Source organism: Mauremys mutica, chromosome 18, assembly GCF_020497125.1.
Source record: "Mauremys mutica isolate MM-2020 ecotype Southern chromosome 18, ASM2049712v1, whole genome shotgun sequence".
Lineage (NCBI taxonomy): Eukaryota > Metazoa > Chordata > Testudines > Geoemydidae > Mauremys > Mauremys mutica.
Window position 1 is genome coordinate 22,182,883 of NC_059089.1, and position 23,324 is coordinate 22,206,206.

At 45.9% G+C, this 23,324-nt stretch overlaps 1 protein-coding gene across 1 annotated transcript in view; it reads left to right on the forward strand.

Moving 5' to 3' along the window:
* Positions 1 to 6,999: 6,999 nt before the first annotated feature.
* The window catches only part of OLFM1 (olfactomedin 1), a 50,886-nt gene continuing 34,561 nt past the window's right edge, over positions 7,000 to 23,324 (forward strand). Inside the window, exon 1 of the mRNA XM_044992849.1 lies at positions 7,000 to 7,581. Coding sequence (XP_044848784.1) covers positions 7,486 to 7,581 — 96 coding nt within the window. The 5' untranslated portion in view covers positions 7,000 to 7,485. The remainder of the gene's footprint in view (positions 7,582 to 23,324) is intronic.

The following is a 23,324-nucleotide window of genomic DNA, read 5'->3' on the forward strand; positions in this document are numbered from 1 at the left end:
CAATACCGCTTTCCCCGACAGCCAGGATCTCTTCATCACCCTCACAGAGATCCCCTACCAACCCTCCCCGGCCGTTAACCCGGACTCAGAATCAGGGGAAGGATCAGTCGGTAAGTGCTATAAACATGGAAACATTTATTTTTTAAAAAACAGGAATAAAAAATATGTAAAAACTATATAAAACCTTTTGCTTAAAAAACTATATAAAGAGAAGGTCCACACAGATAGGGATGGAACAGAAATCCTCCTGGGACAGTTCCACGAAGCTCTCGGAGAGCAGCTCGAAAAGTCTCCGCAGGAGGTTCCTGGGGAGAGGTGCCTTATTTGGTGCTCCGTGGAAGCACACTCTTCCGCGCCAGGCCATCCTAATGTACAGCGGAATCATTGCCTCCACCAGCATTGCAGCGTACGGTCCTGGTCTGTGCAGGGATTGGAGCAGCATCCGCTCTCTCTCTCCCCGAGTGACCCGCCTCAGGCTAATCTCGTTCGGCGACTGCTGCATCTAATTAGGGCAATTAGTGTACTGTTACTATTGTGAATGCTTGACTTTTACTTTGCATAGCAATGACCTTCACTTAACAGCCATGTGTTGGAGGCCACAGAGGAAAAGCATACAGTGATCTTTCCCGGGCACAGCCGCGAGGGGCTGGAACAGGGTCAGACTTTATGCTTTACAGATTGCCTTCAGCGGGAGGGCACAGCTATCCATTAACTGTTAAGCAGCCTATAGTGTAGTGCTTACCAGGCCTGGCTGCTACATGGATTCAGCTGTACCGCCCCGCTTGTCCGATCTCCTGTGCAAGACCGCAGCCAATGAAAGCGCATTCCGAAATCTCGAACTTGTCCTGAGAGCTCGTGAGACTAGGTGCCCTGTATGGTCTTGTTCACAGAAACTGACTAGACTGTGTTCAGTGTTCGCAAACATGTATCTTTTCAAGGAAATCACTTCCTTTTTCCCATCACACAGCTGCGGCTCTTTCACGAACTGCCCCGGCATCCCCCTCACAGAGGCTGGCGCAGATTAGGCGGCGAAAGAAAAAGACTAGGGACGACATGTTCTCGGAACTGATGGCTTGCTCCAGAGCCGAGGCGGCCGAGCAGAGACAGTGGAGGGAGACCCTATGTCAGCACCAGTGCTCACACAGCGAACGGGAGGACAGGTGGCGGCAGGAAGACCAGCAGGCGACTCAAACGCTGCTTGGGCTAATGAGGGAACAAATGGACATGCTCTGGCGCCTTGTAGATGTTCTGCAGGACCGCAGGCAGGAGCAGAGAGCCCCCCTGAACTGTATCTGCAACCGCCTTCCCCCGCCACAAAGTCCTGTCCCCCCCTCACCCAAAATCACAAGAAGGAGGGGCGCTAGGGGCCGTGAAAACTGTCACTCCACCCCAGCAGAGCGCTCATGTACCAAACAGCTCTCATTCCCTAAAGTGTGAGAAGTGCTTCCCTTCCTGGATCACCCAGTCCCAAATCCAAGTTTCATCCCCCCACTGTGTAGTTGAGTATTAAAAGTAGTTTGTTGTTATTCACTGTTTCCGTCACGTTTTCCTTGTCAGAAGACTTTGTGTGAAGGGGGGGAGGGTTTTTTTAATTGCATAGGACAGCCTCCATTACCAGGGTACAGACTTGGGGGCAGGATCAACAGCAGGACACACACAGACTGCAGTCACTAGGCACTAGGGTCATTCTGGGAGGTGAATGCTGCCCCGGGTCAGTCTGTGAGGTGTATGCTGCCCCAGGGTCCTAGCGCCTGACATCCACAAATGGCAAGGCAGGCTGCCCTTACCATGCCCTTCCCCCCTAGCCACGAGCCTCTTCGATGCCCTGAGCCCCAGCAAGAGCCCTCATCCACGGACACATACTCACCCTTCCCACACACCCCTCACCCCTTCCTACGCCCCAACCCCCAGCCCAGAGCCTGCATCCAAACTCCGTCCCAAAGATGGCACCCCTCACCCCTTCCTGCAAACCCACCCCTTCCTGCACACCCACCTGCAACCGTCCTCCCCCCAGAGACCGCTGTAGGAGCAGGAGCCTGTCATTCCTCTAGTGTAGAAGCGGTCTGGACATCAGTGCACACCGTACCCACCACAGTCCGCGTCCATGTTTCAACCCTTGAACAGGAATTCATAATTAAAGAAAACTTTATTAATAATCAGTGTTCCATTAAAGTTATTTAAAAATGTGTGTTGGAAGGGGGGAAACCTGGAGAACGGGGTATGTAACCGCAGATCGAAGTCAACAGTCACTGAAACAGGCTCAGGTTCAGCTTCTCTGTAAATCAACTGGAGAGTCATAGGTTACCCTGCTCTCCGAGGAACCTATCTTTCAAAGCCTCCCGGATGCACAGCGCTTCCCGCTGGGATCTTCTATTGGCACGGCTGTCTGGCTGAGCGTAATCAGCAGCCAGGCGATTGGCCTCAACCTCCCATCCAGCCATAAAGGTCTCGCCCTTGCTCTCACAGAGATTGTGGAGCACACAGCAAGCAGCAATAACAACGGGGGTATTTTTTTCGCTGAGGTCCGAGCGAGTCAGTAAGCTCCGCCATCTCCCCTTGAGACGTCCGAAAGCACACTCCACCACCATTCTGCACTTGCTCAGCCGGTAGTTGAAGAGTTCCTTCTCACTGTCCAAGGCGCCTGTATAGGGCTTCATGAGCCAGGGCATTAGCGGGTAGGCTGGGTCCCCGAGGATCACTGTAGGCATCTGTACATCCCCAACCGTTATTTTGTGGTCCGGGAAGAAACTACCTGCCTGGAGGCGTTTAAACAGACCAGAGTTCCTGAACACACGCGCGTCATGAACCTTGCCCAGCCACCCCACGTAGATGTTGGTAAAACGTCCCCTATGGTCCACCAGTGCTTGCAGCACCATAGAAAAGTAGCCCTTTCGGTTAATGTACTCGCTGGCCTGGTGGGCCGGTCCCAGGATAGGGATGTGAGTCCCATCTATAGCCCCACCGCAGTTTGGGAATCCCATCGCGGCGAAGCCATCTATGACGACCTGGACGTTTCCCAGGGTCACTACCTTTGAGAACAGTTGCTCAACAATTGCGTGGGCTACTTGAATCACAGCAAGCCCTACGGTAGATTTGCCCACGCCAAAGTGGTTCACTACTGACCGGTAGCTGTCTGGCGTTGCAAGTTTCCAGAGGGCTATGGCCACTCGCTTCTGCACACTCAGGGCTGCTCGCATCCGGGTGTCCTGGCGCTTCAGGGCAGGGGACAGCAAGTCACAGAGTTCAAGGAAAGTGCCCTTACGCATCCTGAAGTTCCGCAGCCACTGTGATTCATCCCAGACCTGTAGCACTATGCGGTCCCACCAGTCCGTGCTTGTTTCCCAGGCCCAGAATCACCATCCCATAGCATGAACTTGACCCATTGCCACCATGATCTCCACGGCGCGGCGTACCCTGCTTTGTGAGAGGTCTGCGCCACTCTGTGACTTCCTGTCCTCACCGCGCTGCCGGAGCCTCCTCGCCCGATTTCTCAGCAGCTGACTGTGGAAGAGGTGGACGATAAGGTGCGAGGAGTTGACAACGGCCATAAGTGCAGCGATGATCGCAGCGGGCTCCATGCTCGCAGTGCTGTGGCGTCCGAGCTGTAACCGACCAGAGAAGGGCGCGAACAGATTTCCCGCCGGCGCTTTCATGGAGAGAGGGCGGGAGTGACTGTTCAATGATGACAGTTACCCAAAACCACCCTCGACACATTTTTCCCCCCAGCATGCATTGAGGGGAAATCCCAGGATTCCAAGGGGCAGCGGGGAGTGCGGGAACTGTGGGATAGCTTCCCACAGTGCACCGCTTCCAAAGTCGACACTGGCCCCGTTACTGTGGACTCACACAGTCGAACTAGTGTATTTAGTGTGGATACACAACTTCGACTTCATAAGGTCGATTCCACAAATTCGAATTAAGTTGATTCGAAATAGTCTTGTAGTGTAGACGTACCCTTAGACCCTACACACCATTCACTTTCAGAGACTTAGGTGGCTTAAGACAATTTTGAAAATGAGACTTCATGAAGACACCCTAAGCCAATGGGCGAGAACTCTCCCTTCGGCGTAGTTAGTCCACCTCCCCTGGAGACAGTAGCTAGGTTGATGGAACAGTTCTTCTATCAACCTAGTGCTGGCCACACTGAGGCTGAGGTTGGCTGAAATATATTGCTCGGGGGGTGGATTTTTCACAGCCCCTGAGTGATAGCTGGGTCGATCTCACTTTTTAGTGTGTACCTGGCCTGAGGCTAGCTCTACACTTTTACAGGGACACTACTATGGCGCTGCTGCAGTGCCTCTGTATCACTGTAGTGTGGACCCTCGCTACAGTAAGGGGAAAGGTTTTTCCACTGCTGTAATTAATCCACATCTGCAAGAGGCAGTAGCTAAGTCAATCAAAGAATTTTTCCGTTGACCTTGTGGTGTTTACACTGGGATTTAGGTCTGCTAACTATGTCCTTTAGGGGGGTGAATTTTTCATGTCCCCTGAGCAAGACAACTAGGTTAACCTAAGTTTTAGGTGGAGACCAGCCCTTAGGGCTTGCAATGCTGAGCAGAGCTACATCTCAATATCTTTAAAAATCTGAGCCTTAATAATGAATAGCTGTAAAGTCCTTTGCAATTCCTGGGTATCAGGCACTCTGTAAGTGTGGGTCTGAGGCAACAAAGCAAGGTCACTCCCTTCCTATGTAAACAAAGAGTGTGTGCATGTATATGTGTGTGTTTGGTGTGTGTGTGTTTCTATCCTGCCGTGTAGAAAGAAGAGTATTTTCACCAATATTTTATATTGGTCTCAATACTTTGGATCTAAGAATTTTATATATATTGTTTCTAGGGCTGTCGATTAATAGCAGTTACCTCACGTGATTAACTAAAAAAATTAATCGTGATTAATTGCACTTTTAATCGCACTGGTAAACAACAGAATAGCAATTGAAATGTATTAAATATTTGTGGATGTTCTTCTATATTTTCAAATATATTGATTTCAATTGCAACACAGAATGCAAAGGGTACAGTGTTCCCTTTATATTATTATTTTTTATTACAAATATTTGCACTGTAAAAATAAACAAAAGAATAGTATTTTTCAATTCACCTCATACAAGTACTGTAGTGCAATCTCTTTATCATGAAAGTACAGTTTACAACTGTAGATTTTTGTTTGTTTGCTACATAACTGCACTCAAAACAAAACAATGTAAAACTTTACAGTCTACAAGTCCACTCAGTCCTACTTCTTGTTCAGCCAATCACTCAGATGAACAAGTTTGTTTACATTTGCAGGAGATAAATGCTTCCCATTTATTATTTACCTGAAAGTGAGAACAGGCGTTCACATGGCACTTTTGTAGCCGGCATTGTAAGTTATTTATGTGCCAGATATGCTAAACATTCGTATGCCCCTTCATGCTTCGACCACCATTCCAGAGGACATGCTTCCATGCTGATGATGCTTGTTTAAAAAAAATGCATTAATTAAATTTGTGACTGAACTTCTTGGGGGAGAATTGCATGTCTCCTGCTCTGTTTTACCCATTTATTTCATGTCTCAGATGATGACTCAGCACATGTTGTTCATTTTAAGAACACTTTCACTGCAGATCTGACAAAACACAAAGAAGGTACCAATGTGAGATTTCTAAGGATAGCTACAGCACTCAACCCAAGGTTTAAGAATCTGAAGTGCCTTCCAAAATCTGAGAAGGACGAGGTGTGGAACATGCTTTCAGAAGAGTTAAAAGAGCAACACTCCGATGTGGAAGCTACAGAACCTGAACCACCGAAAATCAACTTTCTGTGAGTGGCATCTGACTCAGATGATGCAAATGAACGTGCATCGATCGGCACCGCTTTGGATCGTTATCGAGAAGAACATGTCATTGGCATGAATGCATGTCCTCTGGACTGGTGGTTGAAGCATGAAGGGACATGAATCTTTAGTGCATCTGGCACATACATTTCTTGTGATGCTGGCTACAACAGTGCCATGCAAATGCCTGTTCTCACTTTCGGGTGACATTGTAAACAAGAAGTGGGCAGCATTATCTCCTGCAGATGTAAACAAACTTGTTTGAGCGATTGGCTGAACAAGAAATGGGACTGAGTGGACTTGTAGGCTCTAAAGTTTTACATCGTTTTATTTTTGAGTCAGTTATTTTTCGTACATAATTCTACATTTGTAAATTCAACTTTCATGATTAAGAGATTGCACTCCAGTCCTTGTATTAAGTGAATTGAAAAATACTATTTCTTCTGCTTTTTACAATGCAAATAGTTGTAAAAATAATAATTTAAAGAGAGCACTGTACACTTTGTATTGTGTTGTAATTGAAATCAATATATTTGAAAATGTAGAAAATATCCCAAACTATTTAAAGAAATGGTATTCTATTATTATTTAACAGTGTGATTAATCATGCGATTATTTTTTTTTAATCACGTGATTAATTGCAATTAATTTTTAACCACTTGACAGCCCTAATTGTTTCCTTTTTTGGGTGGAGGTTTTGGCATTGCCATGACCTAGATCAGAGACATTCCTCCACCCCCACCCTCTCCAAAATCAATCAAGCAATCTGTTTATTTATTTTTTAATCTCTGACACCAATGGAAGGTGCATGGGGTATGGCTGAATGCCAATGAGTGGCAATATGCAGGTCTGAAGTTTAAATGCCTGCAATCCTGAGTCTCCTGAACAGGGAACGAATGAGGGATGTGTGTAGAGGGGTGCTGTTAAATCCCCCCAAGGAAAATCCTCTTTGCCTTTAAAATACAGCAGCTGGCTCCTATTTGCAGCTGTTCCTTTCTCTTGCTTCCATGCACGGGAGTTTCTCACTTCGAAGCCTGCTGCAACTGGGCCAGGGTTTGCCTTCAATTTTCTGCAGAGGGACCCTCCCACATTCAGCCTCAGCCCCCTCCCCCCAGTACCAAATCTGACCCCTCCCCTTTTGCATCTGGCTGCATTTTTGATCCTGCTGCTTCCCTCCCTCCATTCCCTTCTCCGTGTCTAGTTAAATTTCCCCCGCCTTTGTTGATGTCACATCCTGTTTCAAACATCCATCCCTGCTAGTAGCCCCTGCCTTCCAATTCTTTTCCCTTTTTTTTTTTAAATCCCTGTCCTCCCTCCATCAGCCCCCCTTTTCAAGGCAAACTTTTGGCAATTGCAGAGATAATCATTTCGTGCTCGGCTGAATTTCTCCTCGCCAATGTCTTTCGATCAGGGGAGCCATTAAATAATAATAATAAGAATAAAACAAACAACAAAAGCCAGGGAGAGCCAGATCAGAGAGAAGAGGAGAACCGGGGCGCTCACTAAATATGCAAAGTGAAGGCTGTGCTAAGCAGATTTCTTGCATTGCTTTCTCGGGGTACTGAGAGAATCATAGTTAAAAAAAAAATCTAAGGACTCAAAAGCAAGAAAGGGGAGTCGGTGATCAACGCAGCAAAAGAAAATAACCCAGGAGGAGAGGGGGAACTCTGCATGCCAGGTACCTGGAACTGTGTGCAAGAGATGCAACCTACAAGCAAGCTTCTGAGTCTCTTCTTTCTTCTGCTGATGGGAACAGAACTAACTCAAGTAGGTTTCTCTCTCTCTCTCTCTCTCCAAACGCCATTTTCTCCCAAAGCTGTAGAGCACAAAAGAAACTAGAGTAGGAAATTGCATCTTTCTGTCAATTTCACTCCCCCCCCCATGCCTCCCCCTTCCTTCTTTTTGGAACATGCAGCAGAGGTCATTCATCAAATTCCTCTCCTACGATGCGGGCAAGCAGTGAGGGGGAGCGCAGGGCATAGGGAGAACCAGGGTGGAGGGATAAAGGTGTATGTGTGTCTGCTGAAGAGATCGTACTTAAAGGGGGATTTTTTTTAAAGGTTGCCTTTGTGCCTTCAGAGCTGCTGTAGATTTTTATTGCAGCCAGATTTGGAATGGGGGTAGGGTGGTTGAATTCAACTCTCCCTCCCCAATTAAAAGTTGAAATTCAGGTAAGGTGAAACTGGTGACTCTGTAATGTGACTGCCTTTTGTTTCACTAGGGGAGGAAGGGAATTCATCATCATCTGCCACAACGTTGCATCACTGGGGGGCTTGAGTGTTATCCTGCTTTTTTTTTTTTAATTCCTTCTTCTTCTTTGAGAAGTCCTCAGTGAAAGATGAGGTTGCTACCATCTCAATGCAATTCCCAGCTGGTAAATGGACAGGAATTGGGGGTGTATGTGATATCCTTAAAAATGCAATAGTATAAGTAGCTTGAAATGCACATTCTGTTATTGGTAAGCCCGGGGTTGGTCAGTCAGTCTGTCTACTTGTGTGAGTTCTATTTTCCCTTGTAAAACATGTAATTTCCACCCGCAATCACTTCTGTTTCATTCCCGCTCACCCCCTCTCCTTTATCTAGATAAATGACTGGTGGCGGTAGCTTTCCTGATTTAGGGTGACATTTAAATGTCCCTCGGTGTTTCCATTTGTGGCATGCTTGGGGGCTGTTTCTTTCTTTCTTTGATTGCCTTTCGGTACTTCCAAGCCCACTTATTGTTGTGGGGGGGGAGGAAGGGTTTGGGGTTTTTTTGTGGGAGTGGAAATAAAAGTCCATTCCACTTCTTTGAGAAACAAAGGTGGTTTTGCTTTTTCTTTTAATCAGGCAAAAAAGGAGAAAAGTGATCACAAGGGGGATACTCTATGTGGTGGGGGCAGAAGGGTGTTAATTGTAACATTGCCTGTAAGCAATAAATACATAGGAATGGAGCCTCCCTTAGAGGCTCTCGGATATGGAACCAATTAACAGTTGGACTCTCATTCTAGATAGTTTTTTATTATTATTATTATTACACACACACACTAGCCTCTGAAGTCACTGTCCTGGGCACTGAAATTTAGTGGATAAAGCATGTTTCACCTACAGAATATCTCTGAGCTGCTGCTAATGGGAAGAAATCTCCAAAGCAAAGTCTTAAAACGTTGGGACCAAGGGAGGGGCTTGTTAAAAACAATTCCAAGTTGCCTGTAAAGTGGAAGGGCTGGGAAGGAATTATAGCTAAAGCGACTGACCAATGAAAAATCTGTTGTGTGCATTGAGAGAGTAAATACACCAGGGTATATACTCACTCACATACACCCGCATGCGCCAAACTGGGCAAAACAGGATGAAACGGACAAGAAACAAACAAATAGTGCTCCCTGATGAAGCACCTGCCATCCTCCTTTGGCGTGATAAACACCAGCGAACTTGGGCTGCCTTCCCTGCAAGCTTGTATCTTTTCTCCTCTCCCCCTTCTTGGTTGCCCCCAGGCGAGCATGAGAGTATCTGTTTCATGGGGAATTTGAATTTCTTGGCTGCATCAAACTCTTTCCCCCAGCTGCTTAATGGCTTCTTTCTCTCTTTCAGCACCCACCTGCTCTGCCTTGGCATTTTCCTGCAAGGACACCTTAGCAATTGCATCTTCTTGTGCTGGAGGCAGCTGCTGGTGTTGGTGGAGTATCAGATTCTGTTTTGTGGGTGTGTAAGAACTTTTGTCCCAACTTGAGTCTGGGGAAACTAAATCAGCCCACTCCAGCGACAAGCTCTGGGCCAAAATAATCCCTGGCTGACTTCGGCGGAGCTATCCCAGAGCAGTGTTTAGCCCACTGGTTTTAAATAAAAACACACAAACCTTGGCTAGATTTTAGCAAAAATCATAGAATAACAGAATATCGGGGTTGGAAGGGCCCTCAGGAGGTCATCTAGTCCAACCCCCTGCTCAAAGCAGGACCAATCCCCCACTAAATCATCCCAGCCAGGGCTTTGTCAAGCCTGACCTTAAAAACCTCTAAGGAAGGAGATTCCACCACCTCCCTAGGGAACCCATTCCAGAGCTTCACCACCCTCCTAGTGGAAAAGTTTTTCCTAATATCCAACCTAAACCTCCCCCACTGCAACTTGAGACCTTTGCACCTTGTTCTGTCATCAGGTACCAATGAGAACAGTCTAGATCCATCCTCTTTGGAACCATCCCCTTCAGGTAGTTGAAAGCAGCTATCAAATTCCCCCCTCATTCTTCTCTTCTGCAGACTAAACAATCCCAGTTCCCTCAGCCTCTCCTCATAAGTCATGTGCTCCAGCCCCCAAATCGGAGCTGAGTAGATACCCTCCTTGCTTTCTTTCACTGTCTACTTTGTGCACCTGGAGCTGGCAACACTGATTTAGGCTCCTTTCTCCGAACCGCCTTCCTGTTCTCTGGGAATGGAAAGCTCTCCCGCGGAGCTGCAGAATTGTTTGGCTCTGCAGATCCGTTTCAGAGTTTTTGCATCTCATTTCCGTAGCACAGCTGCCAGATGCAATCCCCAAATAGGCCTTTCATCCCTGACGCCGCCCAGTTCCGTGCCTCCCACGTTTAATTTGGTGCCAAATTAACATCTCTATCACATGCACTGGAGTCACACTCTCCTCCGCATTCCCCTGCCCCCTCCAGAGAGCCCAATGGGAGGTCATGGTTAAGGGAAGATTCATTTCTAATTAGGCAGCTTTCAGTGACAATGCAAAAGCGGTCGTTCCTCCCTTTAATAACAGGAAGCATGCACATCACCCCCCCAAGTACTCCCCATAAGGGGTGCTAGCACAGACTTTGCCGTGGTGAGTACATTGCTTTCCTTTCAGTGAACGACTGCTGCTGCTCTGTGTACAGAAGGGTAACCAGCTCCTGGTGGGAAGGGAGAGAGTTGTTTCCAACTAATCATATCTGAGCACCGTAAACTAGACCTGAATTCTCAAGTAATCCCAGTCACAGCTGGCTTCTGAACAGCAGGGTTAGCTGTGCCCCAGCCCTGAATTCTCTCCTGGCGCATGCGGGACATTGCAAACGGACGCTGTGGATTAAATCCTGAAAAACTAGCACACGCTTGGAATCAAGTCTTGACTAAAAGTTAAGTCAAAATAACAGGACTTGGCCAAACTTCTGTGTCACAGAGTCTTGTCATTCCAGCTTGCCCTTTGATTCCCCACTTGTCGTTTTATCCCTTTAGACTTACATGTTATTGTCTTTTTAATTTCAGAGTTATTTCCATATGGAAATATTCAGAATATTAGAGTCTGAGGGTTATGCTAGCCCAAGTCTTTAAATTGCATTTTGCATTTTTACAGGCCAGTGATCCAGATCATGAAATGATGAATATTTCAGTTGAATTTGAATGGACTGGATTTTACAGCAGCTACTAAACAGTGCCTCTAGGGTTTAGGCAGGAGGGCAGACACTGGTACCTGTTGCCATTGGCAGGCAAAACCCCAATTCTTCCATCTACATGCATGCAAGTTTAGCCAAAGTTCTTCTGAGCTCAGAAAGAGTTTTCTTTCTTTGGCAGTTGAAACCCCAGAAAGATAACGGTTTACATCCTCAGATGACTTCAATAAAGCTATGGCAATTTATACCACCTGAGGATCTGCTTCAAAAGGTTTGTTATATATGGCTATAGTTGCAGATTTAAATATAGGCCCTGATTCTTGCACTGGTGTAAATCAGGAGTAACTCCATCTAAACCAGTGGAGTTAGATGAATGGAAAACAGGTGTCAGATCACAATCAGGATTACAGACTCTCCCCCACACCATCCCCAATCCTGGTTTGTAATATATTCAGTCTCTCTTAAAACAGGGCTGTTAACTTCACATTGAGGTACTTATGAAATTGCCATAGCTTTTTCCAGAAGTTTTGAGGGTACATAGAGATGTAAGAAACACTTTGATATTTATTTAAGCAGTAATAATTCAATCCACAGAAGAAATATACATTCCCTGGGGCAGGGAAGTTATTATTTAGGGCTCCCATTTAAGGCTCTAAAGGGAACTTTGCCACAGATTTTCAAAATAGCATATCTGGATCATTAGTATACTGTTTTCATCCCTGGGTGCTCTGGCAAAAAAGTGTGCACTTCCAATGGATCTGTAAAACCTCATAATTGTGAGTGCAAATGCACTGTCTACGTATCAGTTTGCACCCCTTGCACAATTTTCCAAGTGTCCAAAGCTGGGGGCTTTCTGGTTCATTGACACTGGAGTCAAACAGGAATAACTTCACTCAGGTCAATGGAGTTACACTGCTGGTGCAAAAGTGAGAGGAGAACCAGGCATGCATTTTTGGGATCACACCCGTTGCTTTGCAGTTGAAAATGTGGCCCTTAGATTTTGGAGCCAAAGAGCAAGGAAGGAAGATAGCACTTCTCTGACTCCCCCTGCACATTGATACCCATGCAACTCAGTTCTAACTCACTTTAACGCCAGGCCTTAGACTGTGCTAGTTTAGCTGTAGCTGTCGAGGTGATTTTCAAACGTTCACACTGATTGCTAGGCTCCTACATCCCCTATTGTGGAGCCACATTGGTAGAATTAAGCTGCAAATCTGCAGCCCGTAACATGAGGCAGATGCCTCATTTCATAAACCAATTAGCGTCTCGTTTCGCTAACTTCAGCTTTCACCAATAAAAAAGACAGGTAATTGTCAGCCTTGGGTTATATTTATTACTCAAGTTATCAGCCTTGTAATCAGTATTAGCATCACTGTGTAAAGTAATACAAAACTAATTACTATCTAACTGAATTAGGTGGATGAGGACTGTAAAACTGCATTGACAATGGAAGAAGCCAATTCTCAGTTATGAGTGATAAGCTGCGGCTTTTGCTTGCTATTATGAAACCATGAACCATAGGGCCATAGTAATGCTCAAGACAAACACTAACATGGCTGTAGAGATGCAGAGGCAGGGAAGGAAAGGAACATGTTTCTTTTCAGATTTGTTATTGGATAATTATGAAGCTAAGCTGCTCATGAGGCAAGTGGGTGCATGAACCATTGTGAAAGGGAAGAAGTTTGCACTTTGTTTTTGCACACAACCTTTCATCTGAGGATCTCGGAGAGTTCTGCAAATGTCAATGACATTAAGTATCGTTCCTCTTGAAGGAAGTGGGTTTTTTTTACGCACGGGTAAACTGAGCCTCAGAGAGGCCATGGTGAGTCCCAGGTAGCACAGCAAGTCAGTGCCAAAGCTGGGAATAGTGATTTCTAATCTCTTACGTGCTTTAACTATTATACCTCCCTTCCCTTTCAGAGCAGAGTCCAGGAGTGCTGACTACCAGTCTCCTGCATCTTCTCACTACTAAACTTCACGCCCCTTTCAGAACTGGAAGTAGAATCCAGGAGTCCTGACTCTCAATCCCTTCTGCTCCGATCAGTAGACAATACTCTAAATCTAGTGAGATATTGTGGGAAGGACAAGAGCAGGGAGATTAAAGCAGGTGCTTTGCCAGACTTCAGTACTAATTATGATAGTATAAAGCAATTGACACACTCAACAATGGGATATACTTATTTATTCATTTAAAAAGACTTTCTGGACAGTAATTCCAAACCGACCTATGGAAATATTTCCCCCTCCACACCCCAGTATTGACCTTAAGGAGACATGCTCGTAAAAGATATGCAGATAATTGCGCCTAATACAAACCTCATCTATTGAAATTGTTGCAAAACTCCCATTAACTGTAATGCTGCTGTACCGGGCTCGCAGACTGCTGACATATATTGGCATTTGCTATGAGATTGTAGGTTTAGTGTCAAGAGCAGCTTTAGCTGAACACAGATTTAGTACAAAGCAAAGATCTGTAAAGGGGGATTATTCTGTTCAAATGTAATACTGAGAGCATGAGCCTTTTGCTGCAAAATTCAGGGCCTTCGGCACTGTGTGTAGAGAGTAAAACTCAGACGGCACGTACCATGTGCAAGGAATTGTCCCGTGTTCATAGCTAGAATTTAACATCCTCATGACTGCTGTGCAGCATGCCGTGCCTCGCCCCAGAAGTGGCTGCATTTCAGTGCTGCTCTATGTGGCTAGAGCCAGTCATACATAACTTATGCAGAACTCCCACTGAAATCAATGGGAGTTCAGGGTGGCTAAGCTCTGCTGAATTAGGCCCATGGTTTGTGCAGCACATTGGGATCTTTCAGGATAGGGAGGTGCAGGGTAAGTATAAAGCAGGAGTCTCTATTAGAGGTGAAAGGAAGCTAGTAACATTTCTATTGCTTCAGTGCAGTCCTGCTCTATTGAGGCGTTCCTAGTGCTATGAAAGCTCTTAGGCTCAGCTCCTCAAAGGTACCGAGGTGTTTAACGCCCATTGATCCCCTGAATACCTTCTGGGGATCTGGGCTCTCCTGACTTCAGCTGTGGGACACACAGACAGCAGAATGAGGCCATGAACTTTGTTTTGCTTTCGGTGCTCAAGGACTATGGAGGAAATAATGCTCCTTGCTCGCTGTCAATCCCCCCCCGCCCAGTTCCTGGAGTCTCTTCTCAGTTTATTCACCTCCCTTGCATTCCAATTGGGCCATGCACAGGGGTCACAGTCAATTGAAGCAGGAGGGGGTGCTCTCCCTGCCACAGCCAAGGAGGAGGGGGAGCACTGCTCTCCCACTCATGGATGGAAGCGGGGGAGCTCCCTTCTGCTATTAGCCACTAAGTGGGGCGTTGTGGTCCCTTTCCTGTGACTCCCAGCCCTGGTTATACAGCACTATTTACGGGAGAAGCACAGAATTCCCCCTTCTGTCCCCACTGCCTCAAAGGGCTCACAACCCAGAGGGAATCTGGGAGAACTGAGCAGAAACTTTGCAAAAAATATTCTTTCTAATAGTAACTCTGCTGCCCAACCCTCCACCCCACAGTCACGTGCGTCTCTGTCTAGCCACACACCGATGGATGCTGATGTACAATATACTGCCATGTACTTATCACATTAGAGAGGCGCCCATGGTAGAATCCTGGACATGAACATCTCACCCATGGAAGGGTTTGAATCCAGACCAGAATCCAGGGCCAGAGCTGTACTTTGCAAGTGGTCTCTGTCTGTGTCATAGATGGAACCAAAACCCCACAGGCAAAGAGCCCCTGAAGCCTGATCTGCATTAGAATGGTGTACTTTGCATCTGTCTAGACCATCTGCAGTACACTATTATGCACCCATGTGCCCAGTGCAGTCCAGTCTGTTTAATGTGAACATCGGCTTCCCACTGCATTTTCCCCATTCGCTGGGATTTCCCAAAGCAGAGGCCAGTCCACCTGACTTCCAGTTCTCAAAGCCTCCTTGTGAACTTTCTGCACCTACAGCTAGACCAGGGGTTGGCAACCTTTCAGAAGTGGTGGGCCGAGTCTTCATTTATTCACTCTAATTTAAGGTTTCACGAGCCAGTAATACAGTTTAACGTTTTTAGAAGGTCTCTTTCTTTAAGTCTATAATATATAACTAAACTATTGTTGTTTGTAAAGTAAATAAGGTTTTTAAAATGTTTAAGAAGCTTCTTTTAAAATTAAATTAAAATGCAGAGCCTCCCTGCCCGGTGGCCAGGACCGGTGTTAGTGCCGCTGAAATTCAGCTCACGTGCCGCCTTCGGCACGCATGCCATAGGTTGCCTACCGCTGATAACAGCTAGTCAGTGTCACTTTAAAAGCAAATAACTCCTGTGATAAATGACACTAAGAGAAAGATCCTTTTCTCCGCTCCCCAGGCCCAGAGGCACTGCACACAGTGCAAGTTTTGTGCGGGTGTGTTGCCCAAAGACTGGGGGTGAGGCAAGTGTTCTGGAAACACACACAGGCTTTGGGGTCCCTACCATGTCACAGAACACAGTCCCTCGAGGAGCTTGGAATTCCCCAGCTTGCAGGAAGTTGATTGGGTTGGGGAGGGAGGGACACATGGGCGTAATGCTGACGGATCTATTGCTACATGAACCCATCGGACACTGCCCCTCAGAGGGGGCATTATTGCAGCCCCGAGGCACCATAGAATGACTTGGCTGCTGCTCAGGGGTCTAAGAGTATAATGCCTGGGCACTAGCGAGGGGGTGGGTTTCTCATAGCTGAAGTTGAAGTATCTTAGTTCAACTTACCTGGCCGTCCTCGTGGTGGCGAGTTGACTGCCGCGGCTCCCCCGTCGCCTCCGCTTACTCCTCCTGCCGAGGTGGAGTACGGGCGGCGATTTGGTCTAGATGAAACGCACTAAATCGATTCCTGATACATCGAACACTACCCGCCAATCCGGCGGGTAGTATAGATGTGTAGGCTACTCATAGATGTGTAGGCTACTCGGCCACCCAGCCTGATTACTCTGGGCTGCGCTGTTTGGACAGGATTTGCCTTATGGGGCAAGTTCTCCCCGGTGCACGAGGCCTATAGGCACCTCGTAAGCCTCATTCTGAGGAACTGAGTGAGACTTAAATGGTGCATATGTCTCATGCTGGCCCTTTGCACAGTGGTGAATTTCACCTAACGGTTGTGTGGGGCAGGCAGGAGGAATCATTCTCAGGTTTCTCCCTTCCAAAGGAGCACTGATGTGGGATGTCACAGAGTTTTTCCAGAGCACAGCTGCCACCCACTGCCATCCTGGTTTTGGTGCTCAAGAACTCTACAAAACATACCTCAAAGAGATGTTTAGTTCAAACAAGGGGGACCTTTGGCCTGTGTTATACAGGAGTTGAGACAAGATGATCACAATGGTCCTTATAGTCTATGAATCCATAGGGCATTATCACTGCTGACTTCAACCCCGCCTCCATATCTGCCCCTGCATTTATGTGCATGCACTTGTTTGTGAACTCAAGGAAGCATGAAAATAGTATGTGAAAATAACAGTTGCGCTTGCTGGTCAGGCAGTTGCTGAACTGGCACGTTACGCTGCCATTGACATAAATACACGTTAGGCTCCGCATGTGTAACTAACACAGCTTGGGACACCTAGAACCTTCCCTGATAAAAAGATGAGCCTGTATCTCTTAAGCTAAAGAACAGAGCTAAAAATCCCTCTGAATCAACAGGAGTCTTTCTACTGTGGTCAACAGGATTTGGCTAGGACCCAAAGTCTCCACCTGGTAGCTGTGGCAACTTCATAACCTCTTACGTGGATGGACCATCCCCTAGAGGGGGACAAAGATCTATTTTATTAGCATGTCATGCATAAATAGAGACACAAATTTATTGACCACATTTGAGAATGCGGGCCTCTCAGGTCAATTGCCGTCAGCTGGGTTCATTTTACATTATGCATGCACAACAACTTTTTCATTAGTGAAATTTTCCATTAAGCAGTTTGCTATTAAGTGGAATCAATTCTATACCATATATTTTTATATCTTTCTTGCCTCATCCTTTATTATTAAGGATATATGCATGCAAATGAGATCTTTTGTTCCCAAACGGTTCATCTTTCCCTGCTGCTTATTATCTCATTACAGTAGTAATTCACTCATTGAGACATCAGAATTGGCTGCTCTGGAAATGATTGATGTCATGGAGACATCAGGTGTAGAATACACAATGGGAACAGATAAACTCAGAGACATAAGGAGCCTCTATTCAAGCCAGATAACCTGTGTGATAAACAAGGAAGCAGTCAGAGGAGAGGGGATCTGAGATATCGAGGCAAACCTGAGACTAAGAGAGGTTTTGTCAAAAATTCGAAGAGGTGCCAGTTTCTCTTTAAGGGCCAGATCCTGCATTGCACTGGAAAGCATCCCTAAGAGGATGCTGTCAGGTTGAAAACAATGGGCTTGATTCTTCTTGCACTTACACCACGGTATCTCCATTGACTTCAGTGACATTACTCCTGATTTACTTTAGTGTAAGTGAATGTCGGTTCAGGCCCAATGTATTTAAACATATGTCCTGGATGTCCTTGTGGCTTTTTTTCACTATCACCTTTTAGACCATAACAGTTGAAAGAACCTGCCTCTGATGTCCACTTGAGCAGTAACAATGAGGGTTTCATTTTTGCATTTCACTTAGCTTGGGCGAGGTCAATACACTGGTCATTTTCACTTCCTGGGGCTCAGGCCTTAGCATAAAGCTGCAGTGTTGGGGTTTCTAACCTTGCGTGCCAATATTTAAATCTGAACCCCCCCCCCAAAAAAACCCCTCCTCTTGTTTAATAATTGCTATTTAAAAAATAGAATAGAGACATTACTATTGATCATGGATTTTGCAAAGCCTCCATTTGGGGCTGGAATTGATGCATCTCTGTGTGCCCCTTTCCGCTACATCCAGGTGGGACTGACTGTTTGGAGAAAGTGCTGTGGCGATTTGTTGCCATGTGAGGTTGAGCTATAAATAATGGAATTAGGGTCTGATAAGGAAGGCTCCAATCCAGGGATCTGGAAAGACAGTAAATGCATCAAGTCATTGAATTGTCCATGATGATTTCAGAGAGTCATTGTTCTCTGGATGTCCGTGCATAACTCCCCTTATGTTAACGGGCGCTTGAAAGAAGAGGATGGATACGCCGGAGCATATGGAAGCAAAGGAGCCTAAAAATTCAAATGGGTTTATTCTTCCCTTGCTTAGCCTATGCGTGGCCACTTCCTCAGCTGTTGGAAAGCAGTGTAGGCAGTACAGCTATGCTGATTTACACCAGCTGAGGATCTGGCCCATAATTTTCATAAAGGGAAGATGGTTAGAATAGGGATCTAGGCGAGGGAATAGATTGAGAGCCCAGACTATGGGAGTCTGTGTCTTTGTGTGATCACAGGCAAGCACCTCAGGTCCCCGTGCCTCGTGTGCTCTATCTGTGAAATAAGTCTAATAAACTCCTACCTCACAGAGGCCCCGATCCTGCGCCATTAAAGTAGAGCTTTGCCATTGGCTTCCACAAGAGTAGGGTCAAGCCCAAAGGTGTTATAAAGCTTAACATTTGGAAAGCATTTTTCAATCCTTGGGGGAATGGTTCTGTATAGTACTACTACCACTCCTGAATACCAATAAAAGTACCTATGTGTACTGAGGGGGAATGAATCTTTATACATGCCTGGTGGAATAAAAACTACAGAATGCATTTTTGTTATAGTTTTTATATAAGAAAATATGTTAAAAATGCTATGTGGGTAGAAGGTGAAGGCCTAAAAAAGATGATGATTTCTTTATGCTTCTGAACTAATTCTTCTTCTATATATTTGTTGAAGACTAGCATGAGAGGTGAGCTTTAGGTCATACCCTGCTTTCCAAATGAGCATTGAAATGATATAAATACTGCACTGGTAAGTGTTGTACGGGACCAGGCACTCAGATACTGTGGTGATGAGCCTAGAATAAGAACCTGAACAGACTAGAATAGAACGGAAGGATGTGATTTCCTTTCAGAGCTCTCTGCAGATGGAGTTTTACCTTAGACATAAGCATTCACTGCTACCATCCTGGTAAGAATCTGGGGCAGATTTTGATCTCAGTGACACCAATGTAAATCTGAGTTGTTCCAATGAAGCCACACATTTACATCTAATTATTTGTTGGATATTTGCACCGAAGGAAAAATATTCTACCATCCACCAGTACTTATGGCAGCCTTCCCTGGGAATTAATGAATCATGGAAATTCAGTATAGGAAATATCAGTAGGATTGAACACTAGGGTTTGGGATAATTCCCTCTCCCTCCCTTAGTAAAAGTCTTCTAATGGCAGTGGCCCTGCAATATGAGCAACCCTGTCATAACAAGCCATGGTGTGCACACGCAGGGCCATATCCTCATTTTAATTCAGTTCATACTTGGGCAAAGTGCCATCAAAGTCAATTAGAGAAACGAGGTGGGTGAGGTACTATCTTGTATTGGACCAGCTTCTGTTGGCGAGAGACAAGCTTTTGAGCTTACACAGAGCTCTTCTTCTGAAGAAGAATGTATTTTAACTTGTCCAACTTGTCTCCCCAATATCCTGGGAGTAACGTGGCTACAACAACACTGCGTGCATGACAGTCGATTACGGTTTTGCCTCCGTTAAGGACTGAGTGACAAATGAGCAATGAGCTCGGGATTTGGTGCGGTGAAAAAGGTCAAGAGTGACAGAGAAACTTTAGCTAGTTTCAGGCTTGCTAGGGTTATTGGGAAGCAAAGCATAGTGGGAATTTTTGCATTGGATATGGCCCATCATGAAGAACAGTGACACGCTTCTACCCTGAGAGGGTCCTACTAGCTGTGGGAAGAGAATCATGTTTAAACTCTTCCAATCTGCAGCCATTGGGTGTATCCAGAGATTGAACCCAATCATGCTCCAATCCCACTGAAAGCTCCCACTGCCATCAAAGGGAGAGGCCGCAGGCCTGGAGTCTGCACTTGTGCACGGCCTTGCCTTTCTCCTCTTAGGGGGGTCTTGTGAAGCATCCGCTTGGCTTTGCTCTGTTTCTTAAAACTCCCCTGATCTCGTTGAAGGGCAAGTCCTGCTTCTGCTCCCCTGCTCACAGCAAGAGTGGTGGGGATCCCGGAAGGATCCAAAGCTAGGGCTAGGGTTATGGTTATAGGTGGTGGGATTGTGCACAGGTGTAGACCAGCTCTGTGAGGGATGCTTCTACAAACATGGCTCAGGGCAAGGTAGAGGCACCCCACTGTCTGTACCTCTTTTGAGACTTTGATCCAGCACCGGTGAAGTCAACAGGAGTTTTTCCAGTCATCTAATAGGAGCAGGTTGCAGGCAGGGTAGAGGTTACTACCATGAAACAGATCCTTTTAGCAGCCTGGGGGAGGAATCTAAATGCCCACTCAATAGAGTTTTCCTGGGCAAAGCCCCCGTACTCAACCCTGGCTGATCCCCATCACTGGAGGTTTTTAAGAACAGGTTGGACGAACACCTGTCAGGAATGGTCTAGTCCAGGGGTCGGCAACCTGGGACTGCAAACCGTGGCCAGTGAGAGCCGCGTTTGGCCAAACCTGCGGACGCGGCAGGTAAACAAACTGGCCCGGCCCGCCAGGTGCTTACCCTGGTGAGCCGCGTACCAAAGGTTGCCGAGCCCTGGTCTAGTCTTACTTGGTCCTGCCTCAGTGCAGTGGGCTGGATTAGATGACTTCTCAAGGTCCCTTCCAGCCCAACATTTCTAGGATTCTATGGCATATGGGACAGGTTATCCCATTATGGGAAGGATAGAAATATGGTCTGGTGATTAGGATGCTAGTCTGCAACTCAGAAAATCTGCTTCGGTTCCCTGCTCTGTGTGACGTTAGCCTGTGTGCCTCAGTTCTCCATCTTTGAAACCATGATAACGGCACTGCCGTATCTCACAGGATATATCCATTAAAGATTGTGAGGTGCTCAGATATGACAGTAACAGGAGGCTGATAAGAATGGTAGATAGTGAATTTGTAAATGATTAGTTAGCTAAAAAGTTACGTAGCAGCAAGTTATTCCTACTTACAGAAACAGATCCTTGTTTTCACCAGTGTAAATCTGACCCGTGAGATACCAAAAACTTGAATGACATCACCAAACTTTCTCTGTTAGTCTATATTTCACTGCCAACGTCTGCCCTCACACTGACAAAGGCAGACTGGGAGTTGTCTCTTAACAAATCCATTTCAGAGCTATTTAGAAATTCCCTGAGGGGGCAAGGAGTTATCAAAGAGGACTGGAAGTAAGATGATTCATTGGGCCACTGTATTTATCATCACTGATGATCCACTGTATTACAAAGTATCTTTTTGAAGGGGTGCCTGCAATACCAATCTACGCTAGAAGGTGGCACTCGAATCCAACAATTGCAGAGGCTCTCTGGCAGCAGAGTTGCATAATATGCATGTCAGTCACTGTTTTGCAATTGCACTTCAGCAAGAAATTAGACCTTTTTGCAAATACAAAGTTAAATACCTTTAAATCCCCTCCACACACACACAAAGATGAAAACCAGTGTTGCAGTAATAAAACGTATGCATTGCAGCTCCTTGAAAGAAGTTACAGACAATTGCATATAACTCTCCATCTTACCTTAATTGTTTTGCTGTTTCAAATCTTGAGAAGAGGAAAGAGTTTGTATTATTATTATTATTTTTTTTAAATGCTGTGATTACTTCTTGTTCCTCTTGAAATCTCAGGAAGCAGTGGGATAAGCCTCTGATTCCCCCGAGGCCGCCTTTATTACTGTGGAGCAAGAAATGTGATTTTTATTCTTTAGGGAATCCTGCACATGACCAGAGGATTAATTTTGTAATCTCTCTTCTGCATGTGGTATTTAAATGTTAACCTAGAAAAAAATAAGATGGACTCGTGAATTTCGATCAGAGGAACGCTTCCTTTCTGAAGTCATTGGGAAAGTTATATAAGCCCCTTAAGGAATTTTTTTTTAATCTTGAATGAGAACTGTTTCCTTATGGAGAAGCCACTTTCAGTGAAAATGTTTTGACAAAGCCATCAGCACAGTTTGCAATGAAATGGCCATGCGGCTTCCTACTTACAGTTTGGTTCACTGCAGTGCAAGCAATTGCAATGTGAGATTTTTCGGAAAAAGAAACCAAGAAGCCAGATCCTCTGCTGGTGTAAACCAGTGTAGCTCCACTGACTTCAGTGATTTGCACCAGATGAGGATCTGGCCCGATGTGTATTATATGATTTAACCTGCCAACTTTTGGCTGATCAGGGTTTTTTGGCAGAGGCTGCAAAATCTCCTTTAAACAGAAACTTAGCTGCAGCCTCAGCTATGTAAAAACTGATGCCTCTTCATCATTTAGGTCTGAAGTCCCAGAGGTCACATCTGAGGGCATGTAGTGATCCACTCGTTTGATCTAGCTCATACAACCCCAGACTAATGGGACAGACGTGATCTGAAATGCATGACCTTCAACCACTCCATCGGTCTGTTGTATCTAGTGGTCTGTCTCATCTTATATTTACGCTGTCATCTTGTTGGGGCAGTGACGGTCTTTTTGTGACGTATTTGTGTAATGACTAACACAATCCTTGACGGGGGAGCTACTGTAACACAACTAATAATGATGATTAAAGCTGAGGTACCTTACTCCCCACCCATGGGAGACGTCAGATTTGCTGGGGCTGAGGTAGAGAGGGAAGTTCATTTTCTTAGTGCTGGAGAACATCTCTCCCAAACTTAAGACAATGAAACAGACATGTTCAGAATGTAGCAAGCTCCCCATTCAGACATGGAGGATCATCTCTCTCCAGTTGATGCCCTAATTTGCCTCCCCATGAATCACAGCTCCTCCTTGGAAGATGCTTGTTCTCCATCACATCTTCCACCTTCTGCCATCCTGCTGTCTTGAGCATTCTAGAGAGAATCAGGGAGGGCTCTTTGAAGTCTGCCTCTGCCGGATTGTTCTCCATTAGGGCGGGGTTGGGCTTCCTTTGGAACTGGAGCAACTAAAGGTTAAGGAAGGAGAAGTCAACCTCATGTGAATAAGATTTTGATTTCACTGCCTGGTTGCGGGCAGGGCTATAAACGAGGCAAGGAAATATGAGGGACTTTTCTTTTTAATTTGTTTTCATTTGTCAGCCAGGGCAGGTGGAGGAAGAGCCACCATCTTAGGATGGGAGTGCTGAGGGTCAGAGTCAATCT